Here is a 19,845-nt window from a genome sequence, read left to right as displayed (position 1 = left end):
ATACTGAACTTTATAGTCATTTTTTCCGATTAAGAGTATATAATACTTATATATAACTCACCTCTTCGAGCAATAATCGTCATTGAAACTGTTTCTGGTAAACATCCACCAATTGCCATCAAAGTCATACCCAAAAGTGCATCAGGTAATTTCGTAATGATTCCTAAAATACAACACAGATGTCAGTTACTTTTATAGATGTTTATTTACTCATAAAAGTAAGATAAATCATTTAAGGTAAACAGTTAAAAACTGATGAAAAAGTTGCCAATGTGAGTCCATAATACTAATGTATAGAAGATGAGTCAATTCTCACAATATTTAATAGTTTTTATTGTAGTTGAATTATAGGTTACCGATTTCGAGGCTTACAATATATGCCCCATCATCAGACCCCACTACATAGGTCTTTCTTTTAATAAAAAATAAAAAATATCAGACACAAGCAGGCTCTTCTACTATCTTTTAGTAGTATAATTTTGTAGCACACTACAAAACCTTGAGAGTGGTGGTGAGCTACAGATTTAAACATCCTAGAGGCGCCTTTTTGAGTCCAATATCTTTTAGTTCTTGTTAAATTAAAGACCTATGTACTGTGGTCTGATGATTGGGCATTTATTGCAAGCCTCGAATCTGGTAGCCTATAATCAAACTACAATAACATTTACTTAAGATTGTAAGAATTCACTTATTTCCTATGCAATTCAAAGTACAAAAGAAAAGTAAACTAAGATAATTATGACCAACCTATGAAAATTTATTAAACTAAATCACTTACCAATAATACTAATCATCCACGATACAATATAGGAATTGACTCCTATCCACACAATACACATCAAAAAGGTAACAGGATACCAGTTGGGATGTGTTTGAGGATTGGGAACTGTATACTGCAGAATCAGTTTGATAGGCCAAGTGTAGTAGAACAAAAACTGTTTAAAAATGTTTCCTGTTGGTATCCTAAATATTGATTTCTTGGCCTCTAAAAACAATAGAGATAAAAAATTAAACAAAGCAAAAGGCACGTTCAAAATTATCAAATGTTTTGAAACTGATTTTTTCTTGTGGCATTTCTGCGTTACATATTATGTTTACATGGGGTTAAGTCACAATTGATCGTCATTTTTAATGACTGACATTTTTAACTAAGGTTTTACGTTTTGATTTCAAGTCCACCGTAAATTGTTTAAAAATGATTATGATAAAAATTTTGTGAAAATGTATAACTAACAAGTTTAATAGGTTATATTTTAAAAAATTGATGATTGAGTTACTTGGCCATCTTGTAAACCATAGCCTTTCTTTGGTTAAAGGAATTCTGAGAATTTTAGATATTCCGAGGGTGGTGTTTTTACCCTCGGAATTTGAAATGATGACTATTTTGTGTGTTTTTTGTATTACTTGTTTGTGTGTGTGTGTGTGTGTGTGTGTGTGTGTGTGTGTGTGTGTGTGTGTGTGTGTGTGTGTGTGTGTGTATTAGTCCAGATTATGTATTGCATAATTATATACGATGTGTTTGCAACTTCCTTTAATTAACTATTGTTGGCATGCTCCTCTTGTTAACTTCTTCTTTCAGTATTGGCGACCAAAGGCTGCAGTAATCTGTTGATGGGTTTGATACACATTTTTCTTTATTCAGTAGGATAACTCTTTTTTTATGATTATTGATGCATCTTTACATTGTACTCTGTGCTCATTACACGAGGATTAGTTACTGAGGCATATATCTGCTGCTCTTGATGTATATTTCATGCTCATTTATCCTGACACCTATTGGTCTTGCGGTTTTTCCTACATACAAATTACTGCATTCACAGGGTATTTTGTAAATGCAGTTTTTTGATCTTTTTATTTGTTGTTGGGTTTGATTTTGAGACAAGATAGATCTCAGTGCGTTAGTTGTTTTGAATGTTGTTGTGATTTTGGAGTTATTTAAATGAACGAACCCTCGTATGGGCGAAAACGAAAAACATCGATTTCCCAAGAATCTCTACGCTATAAAAAAAAAAACAAAAATGTACCTGGATAATTCTGAACCAAAATTTTTGTTAGCCCTTTTTGTGAATAATTAATCGTTCTCTCAGAAATAACACTTGACGCGACCGGCTATTTTGAATATCAATTTTGCGCGCGAAATCAATTTTTTAAATTCAATTTGTTACAGCTCGACGGTGAAAATTCGATATTTTTTTATTAGAGTCTTATCGACAAAAATCAAAACACGTTTTAAAGGTGAAGTGCGCAGCTTTTGTATGCAATTTTTTTATTTTGCCGCAAATATGGTCACTTTTAATAAAGCTGTTAAATAAATAAACGTAAAAAATTACAATTTTTGCCATTTTTTACGCTTTTCATGAGATCAATGAAAAGTTTCACTTTTATTAACCGTATAACTTTCACTGCTCGCTAGCTCGAGTGTAGTCTTCAAAAGATAGACCTATCTGATGAAATGAGAGTTTTAGTTATGGCAACAAATATGAAGCATTTTAAAATATGCCTAAAAAACGTCAAATTTAAACTTTTATATTACAAACTCACAATTCAAACTTCACATAAAATTCTTCCACAAAGACGACATTGGTTGAATTTGTAGCTGAGGTTATGTAATTTTAAATGCTTCTTTTGCAATTAAAAAGAAGCATTTGTAAATTTATTATTTTAAGTAAAAAGCGAAACATAACGATTTTCAATTTTCACAAAAACATATATAACTTTCGATTTAGATCATATTGCAGGATTGCACAGATTGTAGTCAAATACTGCCGGCGGGTTACAATATCAAAATCGCCCAATGCTTATTTATTTGAAAACTTTATAGAAACTAATTTCATTTGGGACAAAATTTATAAACTGCTTATGAAAGCTGCGCTCCTTACCTTAAAAACACATTTTAATTTTTGTCTATAAGACACTCTAATCAAAACCGAATATCGAGTCTTTGCCGTAGAGTTAGATACAAATTTTATTTAAAAAAATTGATTTTGCGAGCCTGACATTTAAAATCACCGGTCCCTTCAAGCGTTGTTTATGAGAGAAACACAAAAAGTGCCAACAAATATTTTTCTTAGCTACATTTATCTTACCTAGAACATTACCTTAGATACATTTGTTTGAAACAGTTTCTTTCTACGACCTATAAATTCTTGGGAACTCAATGCTTTCCGTTTTCTCCCATCGAGGCGGGTTTTATGAAGAAACTCGGGGGTAGAAATAGCAAACTTTATTTCAACTGTTTTGGGGTCCCCAAATTAACATTCTCAGCAAAATTCAGCTTGTTCTTATAATTTTTAGAGGTTAAGTGGCATTTTCCTCTCTGGTAATAGAGTTACTAATATCATAATACTTGGCTGATACAGACACAAACTTACAGAGGGTTATAGACCACCTTAAGGATGCTTGTCGAGAGTTTGGAATGAAGATCAACGAAAAAAAAACAAAAGTAATGGTGATCTAAAGAAAACAGAATATCCCCTTACCTATAAAAATAAATGGGAATATTTTAGAACAGGTAAACCAATACAAATACCTTGGCTGTTGGATTAATTGCAAGCTGGACCCAGAACAAGAAATTAAAGCGAGAATTGCTCAAGCTAGGGATAGTTTCTTTAAGATGCGCGTTCTATTCTGCGATACACATATAAATATTAAATTGAGATTAAAACTTGTAAAATGTTTTATCTGGTCTGTTCTTCTCTACGGAGTCGAAACATGGACTTTAAAAATAAAGAGCCTGAATAGAATCGAGGCATTTGAAAAGTGGGTGTACCGTAGAATTTAAAAAATTCCTTGGACAGCACGAAAAACAAATGAAGAAGTACTAGCGAGACTCAATTTAGAAAAAGAACTATTGAGAACAGTCAAAAGAAGAAAAACCAGTTATTTAGGGCATTTGTTGCGCAACGAGAAATACTACATCCCTCAGTTGATAATAAAAGGCAAAATAGAAGGAAAGCGAGGAATTGGAGGAAAAAAATTGTCCTGGTTACGTAATATCAGAAACTGGACAGGACTTGGATTTGAGGAACTCTTAAGAACAGCTGAAGATAGACAAACGTTTGCCACCATAACCGCTAACCTCCATTGATGGAGACGGCACTTGAAGAAGAAGAATATCATAATACTGTTATGATAAGGTTAGGATCAAGAAAAGTAGTCATATGGTAGTTATATTGTATAAAGGCAACATTGAATGGTAAAATGATTTTAAGAAGTATTGATTTTACATACACTTATATAAAAAATATGAAAATGACAAAGAAAAATTAAAAAGGGCTGAAGAAATAAAAAAATAAAATGTGTGTTGTAAAACAGAAAAATTCTAATGAATCTAATAATATTAAATTTCTAAAATCTTATTTGATGAATTAGCCTTGATTAAATTAAAAGGATTATAGGATAAGCGCACATTTAGAGTTTAGAGTTTAAACGAAAAGCACTTAATTTAAAAAATGGTTAAGCATTACTCTTAAACGCTTAAACATAAAATTTAATGACTTACCTTTTTTCTCTTCCTCCTGAATTGCTTCAAGAACCTTCTGATGCTCTGTTTCAAACGCGGGATTATCGGCACCTTCCAAATACGTACCATACGCTGACATGATTGAGTGTTTTGGAGCGTCATTTTCATCGCGACTGTGTTTCTTATTACTTAACTTCTTTTCAGCAATTTCACTAAGTTTTCTTATATCACCGTTGGCGCTTTCTCTGACCGGTGGTGTTTCTGGACTAATCTCAACTGTATTTCTTTGGATCTTGTTCTTGACGAATTTAGCTATACGTTTGTTGTTGAACATGATAACGAAGTAGGTTACGTAAACTGTAAGGGGTATTAATGTTTCGAACCAGAAGATTTTTCCATCCCATGATATAACAATGAGGACTGTTACAGAGATCAGGTAGATAATGCAGTCCCTGGTTAAAGGAAACCAATCTAGTTGAAGAGGCTGCAAATAAAGCAAAAATATTGATTAAAACTATGTAAGATATAGTGATCAAAAACTAAATTTAAATTTCTTTTATTTTAGAAACCTTGAAGCTAAATGCCTAAACAGTAAAAGGAAAAAAACAATATTATATTTAGTTTTGAGTCATTGTATTTGTAAACGGTTTAATTTGTAGGTTCATGTGAGCACTTTAAAAGTTATAAATGCACTAAGCATGATAAGATAATAAGCTGTCTACTTAACTTCTTTAATTTTAGTGGCTACTAATTAATAGTGTATGCTAAATATATTTTTTCTGCTAGCGTATTACAAAGTAGTATGTAAGTTTGTCTTACAAATAAACTTGCTTTTCACTAAGTGGGAGTAAAAAGTTATCAAAAATAACATGTAATAATACACTTTCTTTATTTATTTAATTAAAGCACTTAGTGACGGAGTTATCAATATCAATTTATAAAATATCTTGTCCATATTGTAACGTTATTTATTACGTTATTTATTACGTGTTTGTTATTTTTCTTTAAAAAATTATTTTATTTTAATTTTTGTTGATTTTATTTACTTATTAAATTTTTATCACTTTTTTTATCATTTTTAATCTAAAAATAGTTGGCGCTCAACTCTACAATTAACTAAATATCCTATTTAATATTTATTTTTTAATTTTATTCATTGACTTTAAGATCTCGTACCTACTAAGTTCTATTCTATGACCTAGACATATATAAAATATCTATGCTCCGATTATAAGCCACACAATATATTTGTCAGTTGGCAACTCCTAACTTCTGTCATATTAGTTTTAGTTTGGTGTAAAAGTAGAAAATATGCTTTTTTAATATCTCTCATCTACCAGTGTTTTTTTGGTAATATTTTATAGCGTACGTTAAATTTTAAATTAGATATACACACTATAAATGGCAACAATGCGCGCCGTCGACTTTCCACGAGCCTCGGTTGCCTCGTCGCCAATAATTTGCCAATAATATAGTATTTTTTGTAAACAACATGTCTGTTTATACTTCTACAGAAAAGGTTTATATAATATAAGGGTTTCATGCTGGTAATTCTGGACAACAACGTGTAGATTTATTTACTGTTTTTTTTTAAGCGAGACCAATTCCTTAGGTACAGTCAGTTCATAATATTATTAAAAATTTTAAGAGTTGTTATTGCCTCAAAAATTTCACACAAATTTGTGCAACAATCGAGGTAGATTCAACACGTTTAAGTACAAGCGTTGCTATAGAGTTAGATCTTAGCAGCAGCAGCTTTATCTAGACGATTACTTTCGAAGACTGGAGATTTGTGAAACTCTAATAACGAACCCAATTTTATTAAAAACATTTTATTTACTGATGAATCTTATATTTCGTTAGTAGGAAAACACAATCCTTTCATTACGAGGTATTAAGCGCGGGAAACCAACACGGAAGTGTTTTCTACTAAACTCAACGTCCTCAAAAAGTTTGGACTGGCATTTTAGGAGACCACATAATAGGTCCATTTTTTATTGAGGGCAACTTGAATAGTAGAGTATACCTCGATTTGTTAGAGAATAATGTTTTTCCCGCTATTCTCAATCTTCCTGATGTATATCTGGAGAATGTTTGGTTCTATCAAGACAGTTGGGTTCAGTTCACAACGCTCGAATAATTAGGAAGTACTTAAACAATACTTTCCCGAATCAAGTTATCAGTGGAACACGCGATATTAAGTAACCTGCCCAATCTTTAGATCTTATACCCATGGACATCTTTTTTGGGGACATTTAAAAAGCATCATCTACGATCATCCTAGGGCAAGAGCCCAAAATTTGGATGAATTAAGAAACCGAATAAGAGAAGTCTACCATTCTATTACAGCAGAAACTCTTACATCTGTCCGCAGAAGTTTTTATGACAAATTAAAATATTTTTTAGCCGTAGAAGGTCAAATATTTGAATAATTTCTTCTTCTTCTTCTTCCTACTTTATAAATAAGCTTAATGCCTGTTTTACTTCGGTTTTTAGCCTCAATTGAAGTTGTCTGACCATCTTTTCCTCGGTCGTCCCAATGATCTTCTTCCATCTGGCGATTTGTCTCGTGCTATTCGTACTATTCTATTTTCTGTCATTCTTTCGATGTGTTGATTCCATTCCACTAGTAGTTTTTGTGTTTTCGCCGTATCTGCTCTTGTTTCCGCTGTGTACGTCATTATCGGTCTTATTGTTGATTTATATATCCTGGTTTTCGTTTCCGTTGTGAGGTATTTGTTTCTTTAGATTGTGTTGTTGAGACATCCTGGTGCTGTGTTTGCCATGTTTACTTGTTTTTGTACTTCTTCTTCCACTTTTCCGTAGCTTGACAGTTTTATTCCCATGTATTCAGTTTCCATCACTTGTTCAATTATTTTGTTATTTACTAGTTTACATCGTCTCGGTTACACTGATATCACTATCGTTTTAGTTTTCTCTGTTGAGATCTCCATGTTGTATATGAGCGCCGTATCTTCGAATTCTTTAATTAATCTTTGTAGGTCATCTTTATTTTCGGCTGTTATTAAGGCGTTGTCGGCGTAGCATATTATCCTTATTTCCTTTTCTCCGATTCTATATCCTCTTCTTTTTTAAACTTTCTGTATGATTTCATCAATTATCAAATTAAATATTAATGGGCTCAGCGAATCTCCTTGTCTAATGCCAGTTTCTTATTTAATAGGTTGCGATAGTTTTCCCTTACATCTTACCATAGCAATGTTATCTTTATATATATTCTCAATGGTTTTTACTAAATACAGTGATATTCCCTTTTCATATAATAAATGTATCGCGTCCCGAATTCTCACTCTATCAAACGCTTTCTTCAAATCTATCAGACACATATATGCTGGTTTGTTGTATTCCAGCTTCTTTTCTTTTATTTCTCTTATTACAAAAACTGCATCCGTGCATGATCTTCCTGTCCGAAATCCTTGCCGTTCCTCTTGCAGAGATATTCGTTCGTTTATTTTTGTCGATATTATTCTTGTTGTCGATTTGAGTGCTGTATTTAATAGATTTATATCTCGATAAATTTTGGGGTCTTTCTTATCTCCTTTGAAGAACATCACCATGATCGCTCTCCTCCATTCATCTGGTATTCTGTTCGTGGTGATTATTTTATTAATAAAAAGTTGCAGTTGTTGTACGAGCTGATCACCTTTATATTTTAAGAGTTCGTTTGGTATTTGACCTTCTCCTGGCGACTTTCTGTTTTTAATTTGTTTATTCCTTCTTTCACATCGTTTTGCGAGATTTCGGTCTTTTCCTCAGTTATTATATTATATTTTACGTTTCTGATAAAGGTTCTTCGTTTTATTTTTTAAACATTTCTGTCAGGAAGTCCTCCCATGTATCCTCTTGTATGTGTTCTATTTCAACTAGTTCTTTCATTTCGCTTCTTTGTTGTCTTATGAAGCGCCAAACTTGTTTCTGTTGTCCATAGAAATCCATCTCTAGTCCTTTTGTGAATCTTTCCCAGTAACCTTTTTTTTTTACCAATTGATGAGTTTCAGTTCTTATTTTTTTATATTCTTCATATGATTCATTCGTTTTTCTGACTTGTATTTTAGGAAAGCTTTCTTTTTTTGGTGACATTTTTGTTTAACCTCTAGTGTAAACTAGAATATTTTTCTTAAGTTTTCTCCAGCTAATCTCTACATTACTTTCATTTTCGATATTCTTCATTTGTATTTTCTGTTCTAGCCTTTTTTAATATAATGATTTTATGGAGTCATCTCTTAAATTTTCTATTTTTATTATTTCCTCTGCATTGGTTTGTTTAAGCTTCTCTTTCCATCTTTAATTGAATCTAATTTTACCAAGTACCAAATAGTGATCGCTTCCCACATTGGGTGACGTCAAACTTCTCACATCCACTATCTGTTTATGGTAAATATTTCTGTTTGTGACAACATAATCTATCATTGATCTATGTCCTCTTGTATTTTCAAATGTGTATTTGTGTTAAATTTTATGATCAAAAAATGTGTTGGTTATATTTAGTTCATTTGATGTGCAGAATTCCACCATTCTTTTTCCGTTTTCATTGATAACTCTTTAATTAAACCTTTGTGTTATTCCTGGTATTACTTTGTCTTCTATTCTGGCATTGAAATCTCCCAAGAATATAAGTAATTAATTTTGCTTCACTTCTCTTTCCACTAATGTTTGTAGCTCATCATAGAATTCTTCTTTATCGCTGTCAGGTTTGCAGTCTTCTGGTGCATATATCACTATTATGTTAATAATTTTGCTGTTCGCCCTAAGTTTTACTAAAAGTATTCTCTGAGATATGTACTGCCAATCTTTCATTTGATCGTTATATTTTGTTTTGATTATTATTGCTTCACCTTCCTTTGCTCTTTCTTATTTCAGAACCCCACTATATATTGGTAAATATTCTCCAAGCCACGTCTGTCCTTTACCTTTCCTCTTTGTTTCCTGTAGGACGGAGATATCTATTTCATATTCTCTCAACTCTTGTTCTATTTTCTGATCTCGGTTATTTAGGCTTTTTATGTTCCACGTCCCCACTCTCATTATATTTTTCGTTTTCCAGTTCGTCGTCCTTTTTCTCGCCTTTATCGTTACCATATTTTCTGTCCTAGTCCGAGGCTCGTCATCAGTTCTTTGAGCTTTTTTTTATTGTTATATATGGCAGGCTGCTAACCTAACCCTACAACCCTCCTCCTTTATTCGGGCTTGAGACCGTCAACATCACCCACCAAGCTACTTGATCCACCCAGTGGGCAATGCAGGCGTAGAATGAATAATTCATTTCTGTAGGACATAAAGAAATATTTCTTATTTTATTAGAAATTATTTTTTATTTTCAATAAGAGTATATTTTTTGTTTTTAAAGAAATGCGCTTTTATTTTTAATTCAAAGACAAAAAAATGTTCACATTATTAAAAACCGATACAAATGCATCGCCTTATAATGGTCAATATATTTTCCTCGAATTTATGTTATAACAAATGAACCGGTTTTACGTAAGCAAAACAAAAATCGACGGACGGGGTTGCATACACCTTGCGTTGTTATGTGTTACTAAATGATTTTCTCGTTTTCTGTCTAGAAGTATATGTTAGGCAATGTTGCCGATTTTAGTGCTTTATGTATTTCCAACATCTAATCCAAAACTTAACGTACTGTATCTGTCTTATAGTTTTTTTGTACATAACCTACATAGCATGTTTTATTTATCTTTATAAATCGTTCGTATATGCGTGTTGAACATTTATTTAAATCATTTTGACTAATTTATTTTAATAACAATTGTATTCATTTAATTATCTTTGACATCAGCTCTGTTCTTTCAAAAGATTGGTTTTTCTATGACAAGGAAATTTAAAATGAATGTAGTCGGTAACACAAGGTTTTTTGTTTTAGTTTTTTGGCTGTATTGATTTTTTTCTTGTCCACATTCTGGTAGAACATATTTTACCGACATGGGAGAAACCTCCTAAGCCTCATCGTTTTTCAAGGACTTTCCACAACACATGGTCGACCATGAAATAACAACTGGAACTGCTATTCCGAACTCAACTTCTTCCATGACGAAATAAATTATTTAAACTTTGCGCGCAACAAAGCATAACGGATCTTATGAATATAAGTCATCAATCACTGATATGTATATAAAAAATAAAGAAAGTAAAAGTAGTACTTACGAATGGGCTATTTAAACCTCCAACGGCAGGCACCCCAAGAGCGTTGAATAAGGAAGAACCAACAATAGTACCAATACCCAAATCAGATTCTGTTACAAATGTACCTATTATATTCGTAAAGAATTCCGGAGTAGAGGTAGCGATGGACATAAATGTCGCTGCAGCCACATCCTATGCAAAAAAAAAACAATTTATTAAATTTAAACAAGAAAATGATTGTTTTTAAAAAGTTTCTTTGTAGTTTATCATATTTATTAAATTCAATAGTTGAATTAAATCACAAATTATAAACATACTCTTTATTTGTGACTCTTCTTTTTAGATCTGTTTATGATTTTATTTGTAGCTATTCTAGTTTTTAGTTTTACCAATCCAGTTGATCTCTGAAATCCTTTAACCAAGAAATTATTCTTCTTCCTTTACTGCTTTTGCCTTTTATTATACCTTTTATTATGCTTGAAGCAGCGAAAGTTTAGGTCCACTAACAATATGTTTTATATAGAAATATAAGTTATTTTTTATAGGTGTTGATTATTTCTTTATCTTTCTTAATTTTTCGATGCAAATCTATATTTCTACCTCTGTCCATTTGTACACGCATACTATTCCTAGATAAAACCGATAACTCGTACCTTTTAAAGTATAGACAGGCTTAAAATAAAATTTTAAGATTAGTGTTCTGAATCTGAGATTAATATGTTTACTACACAAAATGCATTCTTCATTTTTCTGTAACCTATCCGATTATTAAACGTTAGCGATCATATGATTTACGGCATCCTGAAACAGATTAAGGGATGTATCTTAATACCACTCTCGGAGATGTCGGAGCCCGCATGTTCTTCTTCGGCCTGAGCCGCTTCTTATGAGAAGATTATACCCCTGCATGCCTCATTTTTCTTCTTATAGTCCCGTGCACCTATAGTGCGTTGGCGAATTATCTTAAGGCCAGACGTCTGTCTTTTGCGGCATGCAAAAGATCGCCAGTGTTATTTATGCCTGTCCAGTTCTTTATGTTCCGTAGCTATGACATTTGTTTGCGACCTATTCCGCTCTTACCTTCAATATTTTCCTGGATATTTTCATTTCTTGATGTCATGCCTCATTACATAGACGAAATATTGTAACTTTCGAATTTTTATTGTTTTTTTCATTTCTGTGCTCTTTTTCGTTCGGTGTAAAACTATTTTATTTCTTACTCGATTAACCCAATTTTTATATAATAATTGTCAGTATATTTACGTCTCAAATGCCTCTAATTTTTTCATTAGTGTTTATATAAGGGTCCAGCAGAGTATTAATCTGATTACAAGGTTTATTAAAATTTTTCTATTAATAAGAATTTTCTTTAATATATACAAGGCAAGTCTGGCTTTTCAATGCGTATTCTTATTTCTTTGTTTATATCTGAGTTATCGTTAACGTTGCCGTCCATATAGGTAAGATTGTTGACTCTTTCTAACTTTACTCCATTCATTCGAATGTTTATTGATTGTTTTTCAGTTGTGCTGACAACCAAAATTTACGAAATTTTGTTTTAGAATTATTTATCGTTTTATATAAGGCTTCTTTGAAGATAAAATCGAAATAGATATTAAAAACTAGAGGCAATAAAATACACCCTTGCCTCACTCTACGTCGTATCTTCGCTGCTTCTATCATGTCCTGATTAAATCGTATGACTGCACATTAATTCCAAAAGAAATTTTTGATAAAACGGAGGTCTTGGTCATCAATTCCCACCTGTTTCAAGACACGTATTAGTTTACCGTGAGTGCTCTGGTTAAAGGATAATGCTTGATGCAGAGAATAATGCTTCTCAAGTTCCAAGTTAGTTTCTAAAACCAAGCTGTGTTTCGCTTAGTTGTATTTCTATTTTGTTGTAAATTCCCGAGTGAAGTATTTTTAAGAAAATTTTCAGTACATACTTCATCACACTGATGGTGCGATGATCGCTACATTGCATAGCGTTTATTTTGTTCGGTATCATTACAAATGTTGATAGTAACCACTCTGTTGGTATATGCTCTGTTTCGAATATTTTTTTGAGGAGGTTTAGAAGATAATATTTATCTTTATCGTCGAGTAGTTTTATTATTTCGCTGGGAATTTCATTTGGCCTGGTTACTTTCTAAGTATTTGATAGTTTCGTAGATCGATTCATTTCATCAAAGGTTATGTTTGGACCAATCGGTATATTTTTCATTTGAGTTTCTGTCCTTTCGTCATCAAATAATTCCTCAATATATTCTTTCCGACTCTCTATTTGATCTTGTTCGTTGACTCTAATATTTCCTTGTTTATTAAGTAGACTACTTGCAGTTGACCAATATGATCTAGTTATTTTTTGCTGCAGTTTCATTTTTGTTTTACATCTCGGATTTTATTTCTGATTTCTTTATTGATTTTGTTGTATTCTTTTTTTATACTTATGTTTTATACTTTTTGGTTGTTTTTTGCATTACAGTGTTGATCTGATTCCAGTGGTCTTCAACTTTATGTGTTTCTTCTGAATTTTAAAAATTCTTTTTTAATCTCGTGTATACTTTCTTGAGTTATTTTGAATGCAGTCAATGCGATTGAATATGCAATTAGATGAGCAAGCAATATCAAGCCATAAGAATTAATGTTTTTTTTTTCAAAACAATTATATTTTATGAAAAAAAACCTTTTGGTTGATTTTAAAATCATCACCTAATCAAAGAAAGTAGTTTTAAAACTAAAAAATTAAACTGGTAATTTGAAAAAAAAAAACATCAAAATTTAATCGCTTATTTCTGGACGAAGCGAGGGTTGCAAAATAAACGACACGTTAAATCATTACTTTTCACTTTCCTCATTCGCCATCATGTTTTAATATTAAAGAACAATTTTGGGTTTCGGTAGAAACACTTTGTCATACTCGAGTAAATATTAACTTAACAAGAAAGTTAAAAACTGGAAAAATCTTGATAAATTGTTAAGTAAATCGATTCACCAGGAAGCAAGAGACTTTTAGTTGTTCAGTTATTTACAAGGAAGGTTGAGTAATGAATTTGTAAATTACATAAATGTAAGTTTTTTCCGAATCTCTTTTTCTATTTTTATAAAATTTCTTTAGGAATTTAATAAAATAATTTGATAAAAGAAGATGGTTTACTGTCAGATGTTTCGTTTAATCTATTTTCGGCAGAAATATTAGAAACTGTAAGGGGAAGATCAGGTACCCGCCAAAAAAATTAAAACAATTAAAAATAGAACCATAGCTGTAATGCTTAGATAAAAAGCCACATCTCTTAAGTTGTCTGTTATGAAAACAGTGTTATCGGTATATTGGAGAAGATTTAATTTTTGTCCATCGATGTTAATATCCTTTTACCCTACTCTAATCGTTTAAATGCTTACTAGGGCGGTCCGATAAATACTGTGCCCACAAAAGAAAACCGAAAAATTTGGTAAGGTAGCGGTTTATTTTTTAACATAGTCTCTTTTTAGCTCTATACACTTAATGTAGCGATTTATCTAACCCGTCTGAAAAATACGTTTTCTCGAGGTCTACAAAGTAGGCTTCTGTGGCGGCGATGACCTTCTTTTTCGACTTAAATTGCTGCCCGGCGAAAGCCTTTTTCAAGTTTGCAAACAAAAAGAAGTCACACGGGACCAAATCTGGAGAATATGGTGGATGGAGTAACAGTTCGTAGCCCAATTCGACCAATTTCGCCGTGACGATGAAGAAGGTATAAGTTGGTGCGTTGTCATAGTAGAAGCGCACTTTTTTCTTTGCCAAATGAGGTCGTTGTTTCTGCAATTCGACATAAAATCGGACCAATAATTCGGTGTAGTAGAGTCCTGTGACCGTTTTGCACTTCTCTATGTAGTTGATGTAGAGCACCTATTATGAATCCCAGAAAATGGTAGAGATCACCTTTCCGACCGATAGAACATTCTTTACCTTCTTTGGAAAATGTTTGCCGGGAAACGTCCACTGTTTCGACTGTTTCTTGGTCTCTGGTGTATACCAGTGGATCCATGTTTTATTGACGGTTACCAACAATCGAAACTCCTTCGAATTACGCTTAAATAGCGTCAAATACTGATTTAAATTCATCTCACGGTTGCGATTATTGTCCGGATTGAGCAAACGAGGCAGCCATCGCACCCACAGCTTCCCTATATCCAAAATTTCATACAGGATATGACATACGCAAACTTCTGAGATGCCTACTTTCTCAGCTATGCCGTGCACCTTCACTCGGCGATCTTTCCATACTAGATCGTGGATGTTTGTCACGTTATCCTTTGTGGTAGCCATTTTCGGGGTACCGAGGCGTGGCTTATCAAAAACTGACGTGCGATCACATTGTAACTTGTTAAACAAATTTTTTACAGTTGCTATCAAAGTAGAAGAGTTGCCGTACACAGCATCCAAGCGCCTTTTGATTTCGCTGCGCGATTTTACTTCAAAAAAGCAGAATCGAATCACCGACAAATATTGCTTTTTTTTCATTGTTCTAAAATCTGCCGGCACGCCCGCTTTCACAAGCGGACAAAACAAAACTTTAAGTCCAATTCGACTGAATTTTTGACATTAACCATCTACGAGAATGTATTACGGGATAGTGGATTTCTCTTGAGATAGTGGCGATAGTAGTACTCCATGACTAATAAATAATTTTGGCAACAAATTATCTCCCTGCTACACCCCTCTGCTAGTTTTTGTCATTTGAGTTATCCAATGGAAGTTTAAAATTGTTGCATTTTTGTATATATTTCAAATATAATTTGTATACCTGTGGTCTATAGTCCAGAATATGACCGAAAAATAATGAAAAACCTCTGAATGTATTTAAGTCCATCGATTTGCTTAAAATTTTAACAGTAGTTGAAAAATAGCTCACAAATCAAAATATACCTTACTTAAAGGCAATATGTGCTTTTCCTCTAGGGGTGGTCACCACCCCAACTTGAGGCCGGAAAGTTAATCAAAAAAAGACTTTTTTAGTTCTTAAGTTATTTTGAAAAAAAGAAAATTTTTCGAGCAATTTCGAAAACAGGGTCTCCACTTGAAACTCGCATTTTTCCAAAATAAACCTTCTAAACCAGTTAAATTTCCAAAATGTGATATTTGTATATAAATAAAGTACATTTTAAATGAACAACGAACAGTTTTAACCAGAGTGGTTTTAGTGGGGGTAAGTTTGTTGCTTTTTGCGTCACAAAAAATATAAGCGTACTTTATTTTAGTCATAACTTAATTTTCATGCAAATCACTTAAAAAAATAGAAAAAGAATCTCACAGTAAGTTTTTCATGACAGGAATATTAATAGATTAAAGAAAATATAGGTAAGTGTAATTGTTTCCTGTTATTTGGATATATATATTGTCATACTTTTTCTTTCCCAACCAAAGAAAAATAAATAAAAAGATCCATCGGAATAAAATTTTAAGATATCATTATAAACAATGTATATAGTAATTTAAGATAAGATTTAGTGTAGATAAGAATAGAAATTTGTTTGGCAAACGACCTTTTTCCGTTTCAAACAAAATTATCAAAAAACCTTTGTTTAGAATTAGAAGACATTTTACCTGTAAGTTAATCTTTTTATTGTTTGTATAGTCGAGTATTAAATGACCATATTCTAATCTTTTGAAATATGTATAAATTATGTATTGACAAAACCAATTTTAAAGTAAGCTATTTAGTTTTTCTCTGAAACCGAAATTAGGCTTTTCCAAAATCATGGTAAACACAATTTGAGCTTTTGATTGGACGGTCGTTTTTAAATGGGAATTTGTGAGCCGATCATGAGACCGGAGGAGTTAGTTATAATTTGGTCATCGAAAGGAAACAGTCGTTTGTCTCAAGATAGGGTGTGATTCGTGAGTTGGATACCGGCGTTGTGAAAAGAAGTGAATAGTTTGCAGAAGGAGGATAACAAGTAGATTAAAAGAGGTCCTTGTATCTACCGTGGGCATTTTGTAAAGTATATGTGAAAGTATTCTTACGGCATCAAGTTGACAAAAGGAGGTCCTTGTGTCATAAATAAGTAGCTGAGTTTGGGAAAGTGAATCAGGTGTTTTTGTGTAGTCTGCAGGAGGTTTGAAGAGACGTTAAGAAAGAGCCGAGGTGCCAAAGAGGAGAGATCACATCGTTGAGGAGACTGGACTTTTCTGGGTATGTTCCAACATACAACTCAACAAGAAAATAAGCTGTAAGTGTTTGTACAATTGAATTTTATATCTGTGAAGGATCGTTTTGACATCATGGTCATGAGCATTCAAATTTAAGAACTAAGGTTTTGGTAGGCTAATCAAAAGTTTAAAGTTTTGTTGTTTCTTTTTTTTTCAAGTAAAGAAAAATTTAAGTAAAATTGGTTTTCACGTAATATAAATGTATGTAGATTTAAAATCTTATTATTATAAAAATTTGAGTTATTTTCTTGTATGCTGATTGATAAGATAACGACAGAATTTGATAATTGTTTATTCTTTCATATAAAATAAAGAAACGTAAACTTTTGTAATATAATATTTTTTTTATTCTTATCCTTTTCTTCTCTATCCCGCTAAAAGACAACTAGAAAATCTTTGAATCCATCGAACACAGGTAATATAAGGAGTTTATTTTACTTTTGATAACAAATAAGTTATATGTTTTTATTGGCTCAATAAACTAAGATTAAAGTCAAAATAAACAATCATAACAATATATATATATATATATATATATATATATATATATATATATATATATATATATATATATATATATATATATATATATATATCGACGGAAATTAAGATAAGGATCGAGAAGGCAAGATCAGCTTTCGTCAAAATAAAAAAAAATCTTTAACAGCCACGATATAAAATTGGAAATAAAAGTATGTTTACTAAAATGCTACGTATTCTCCGTTCTTTTATATGGCGTGGAGTCATGGACCTTAACTGAAGCATCACTAAAGAGACTCGAAGCATTTGAGATTTAGTGCTATAGACGCATGTTGAGGATTTCCTGGATAGACAGAGTTACCAACGAAGAAGTACTACATAGAATGTGTAAAGAGCGCGAACTAGTCATAACCATAAAACGTCGCAAACTAGAATACCTGGGCCATATAATGCGCAATGAACAAAGATACAACCTACTTCGGACCATACTTCAACGTAAAGTGCATGAGAAAAGACGTCCAGGACGAAGAAGGATATCCTGGCTGCATAACCTGTGAAAATGGTTTAACTTAATCACTACCGGACTTTTCAGGGCAGCATTCAACAAAGTCAGAATAGCCATGTTAGTGTCCAACATCCGTAACGGATAGGCGCACCATAAGAAGAAAAATTATATATAATATATATATATATATATATATATATATATATATATATATATATATATATATATATATATATATACAGGGTGTTTAAAAAAAGGTAACCCCGTCACTAGGGTAGGTAAAAAACTAAAAAATAATTGGGGTTTGCTTAGTAAAAATTTTTGTAACGCCATCCGTTTTCAAGATTCAGGGCGTTGAAGCATTTTTTACGATTTTGCCGAAACTACTGACAACATTGTAATGAAATTTTAAACGAATATGTTTTGGAAGCTGATACATCCCATGAATTTGTTTTTATATCTGATTCTCATAGAGGCCGCTAGTTACACGGATCGTACTATATATTAGTCAATATAACTTTTTTAAGAGTATAATTATTAATCAAAATTTCAAGTAAACTTAAACATCATTCAATTTTACACGAAAAAGGTACTCTTGGTAAAACTCAATACTGTGTACCGTTTTCAGAATATTTGATTTGAAAATTATGAAATAATAATTGATGCTGGTAGTAATGATAAAGTTCTAATAGGTATACCTCTATTTTCTCCAAGTGTGCCATGGAAATCTGACATTTATTGATGGTTATGACGATAAATCAACAATAATTAGAGTTTTAAAACCTTGTATTTTGTAAAATCAAATCAAAATATACTCAAATGTTGAATACACTGACATGTTAACAACCTTAGGCGAATGTTTAGGATGCTCTAATGCAGCTGTGACACGTTATGCAGAAAAGTTTCCTAGAAGAAACTTACCATGTAAAAAAACATTTAGAGCCGTAGAAAGACGTTGTCGAGAAACTGAGAATGTGAGACCAAATAAAATAAATTCTGGTAGACCAAGAACAACAAGAACAATTAATAAAGAAAATAATATTTTAAATTTACTTGATCAAGATCCAACAGTTAGCGTAAGGAATATAGCAAGACAAACAAATACTTCTTCTTCAAGTACTTGGCGGATACTGAAAGAACAGCAATTACATCCTTATCATTACAGACAAGTCCAAGAGCTCTTGCCAGACGATCTACCGGTTAGAGTGGATTTTTGTGAAATATTGCAACAAAAGACAGCCCACAATCCAAATTTTTTAAAATGCATTCTTTTTACGGACGAGGCCACCTTTACGCGACAAGGTATGTTTAACTCCCATAATTCACACAACTGGTGTGATGAGAATCCACGAGTCAAAAGGGTATCACATTACCAACACTCATTTAAAGTTCATGTTTGGGCAGCAACTTTAGGTAACAAATTAATAGGTTATCATATTCTACCTGGAAATTTAAATGGTGATATGTATCTTGATTTTTTAAACAATTTCTTATTCGAGATATTAGAAGATTTAACGCTAAACGAGCGAATATCTTTATTTTTTATGTACTATGGAGCTCCACCATACTTTGATAGAAGGTGTCGTAATTGGTTGAGTAATCATGTTCCGAATCGATGGATTGGTAGAGGTGCAGAAGCTCCGATTCATTGGCCTACTCGGTCATGCGATTTTAACCCTTTCGACTACGTAGTTTGGTCATATATTAAGAAAAAAGTCTATGCTACCGAGGTAAATTCACGCCAAGAATTGGAAGAAAGTTATTCGAAGAAATAACTTATTCGTTTTTAGTCTTACCATCGGGGCTCCTCTAAATCTATTTTCCATTAATTGAACATAAATGGTTTTGCAACAGGAAATTTAACATTATTTTGCCCCTTTTATTTCTACCCCCTGTGACAAAATTTCTTAGCACATTTCATCTGAATCGGTTTGGTCTCCTATTTTGATGTTAAAATCGCCATATATTGTGAAATATTCGTGATGTTCTGTAACAGCTGTATATAAGTTAACAAAAAACTTTTTTTCCTGTTTGAATTGTTTG

At 32.2% G+C, this 19,845-nt stretch overlaps 1 protein-coding gene across 1 annotated transcript in view; it reads right to left on the bottom strand.

Moving 5' to 3' along the window:
• The window catches only part of LOC140432404 (sodium/potassium/calcium exchanger 5-like), a 169,242-nt gene that overhangs the window by 18,290 nt on the left and 131,107 nt on the right, over nt 1-19,845 (bottom strand). Inside the window, exons 5-8 of the mRNA XM_072520281.1 lie at nt 10,643-10,813; nt 4,502-4,946; nt 779-985; nt 62-163 (exon numbers count right to left, since the gene is read on the bottom strand). Of these exons, the coding sequence (XP_072376382.1) occupies nt 62-163; nt 779-985; nt 4,502-4,946; nt 10,643-10,813 (925 nt within the window). The remainder of the gene's footprint in view (nt 1-61; nt 164-778; nt 986-4,501; nt 4,947-10,642; nt 10,814-19,845) is intronic.

The sequence above is a fragment of the Diabrotica undecimpunctata genome, chromosome 1 (assembly GCF_040954645.1).
Source record: "Diabrotica undecimpunctata isolate CICGRU chromosome 1, icDiaUnde3, whole genome shotgun sequence".
Classification (NCBI taxonomy): Eukaryota; Metazoa; Arthropoda; class Insecta; order Coleoptera; family Chrysomelidae; genus Diabrotica; species Diabrotica undecimpunctata.
Note: the sequence above shows the minus strand (reverse complement) of the source record. Positions and strands in the feature narration are given on the sequence as shown.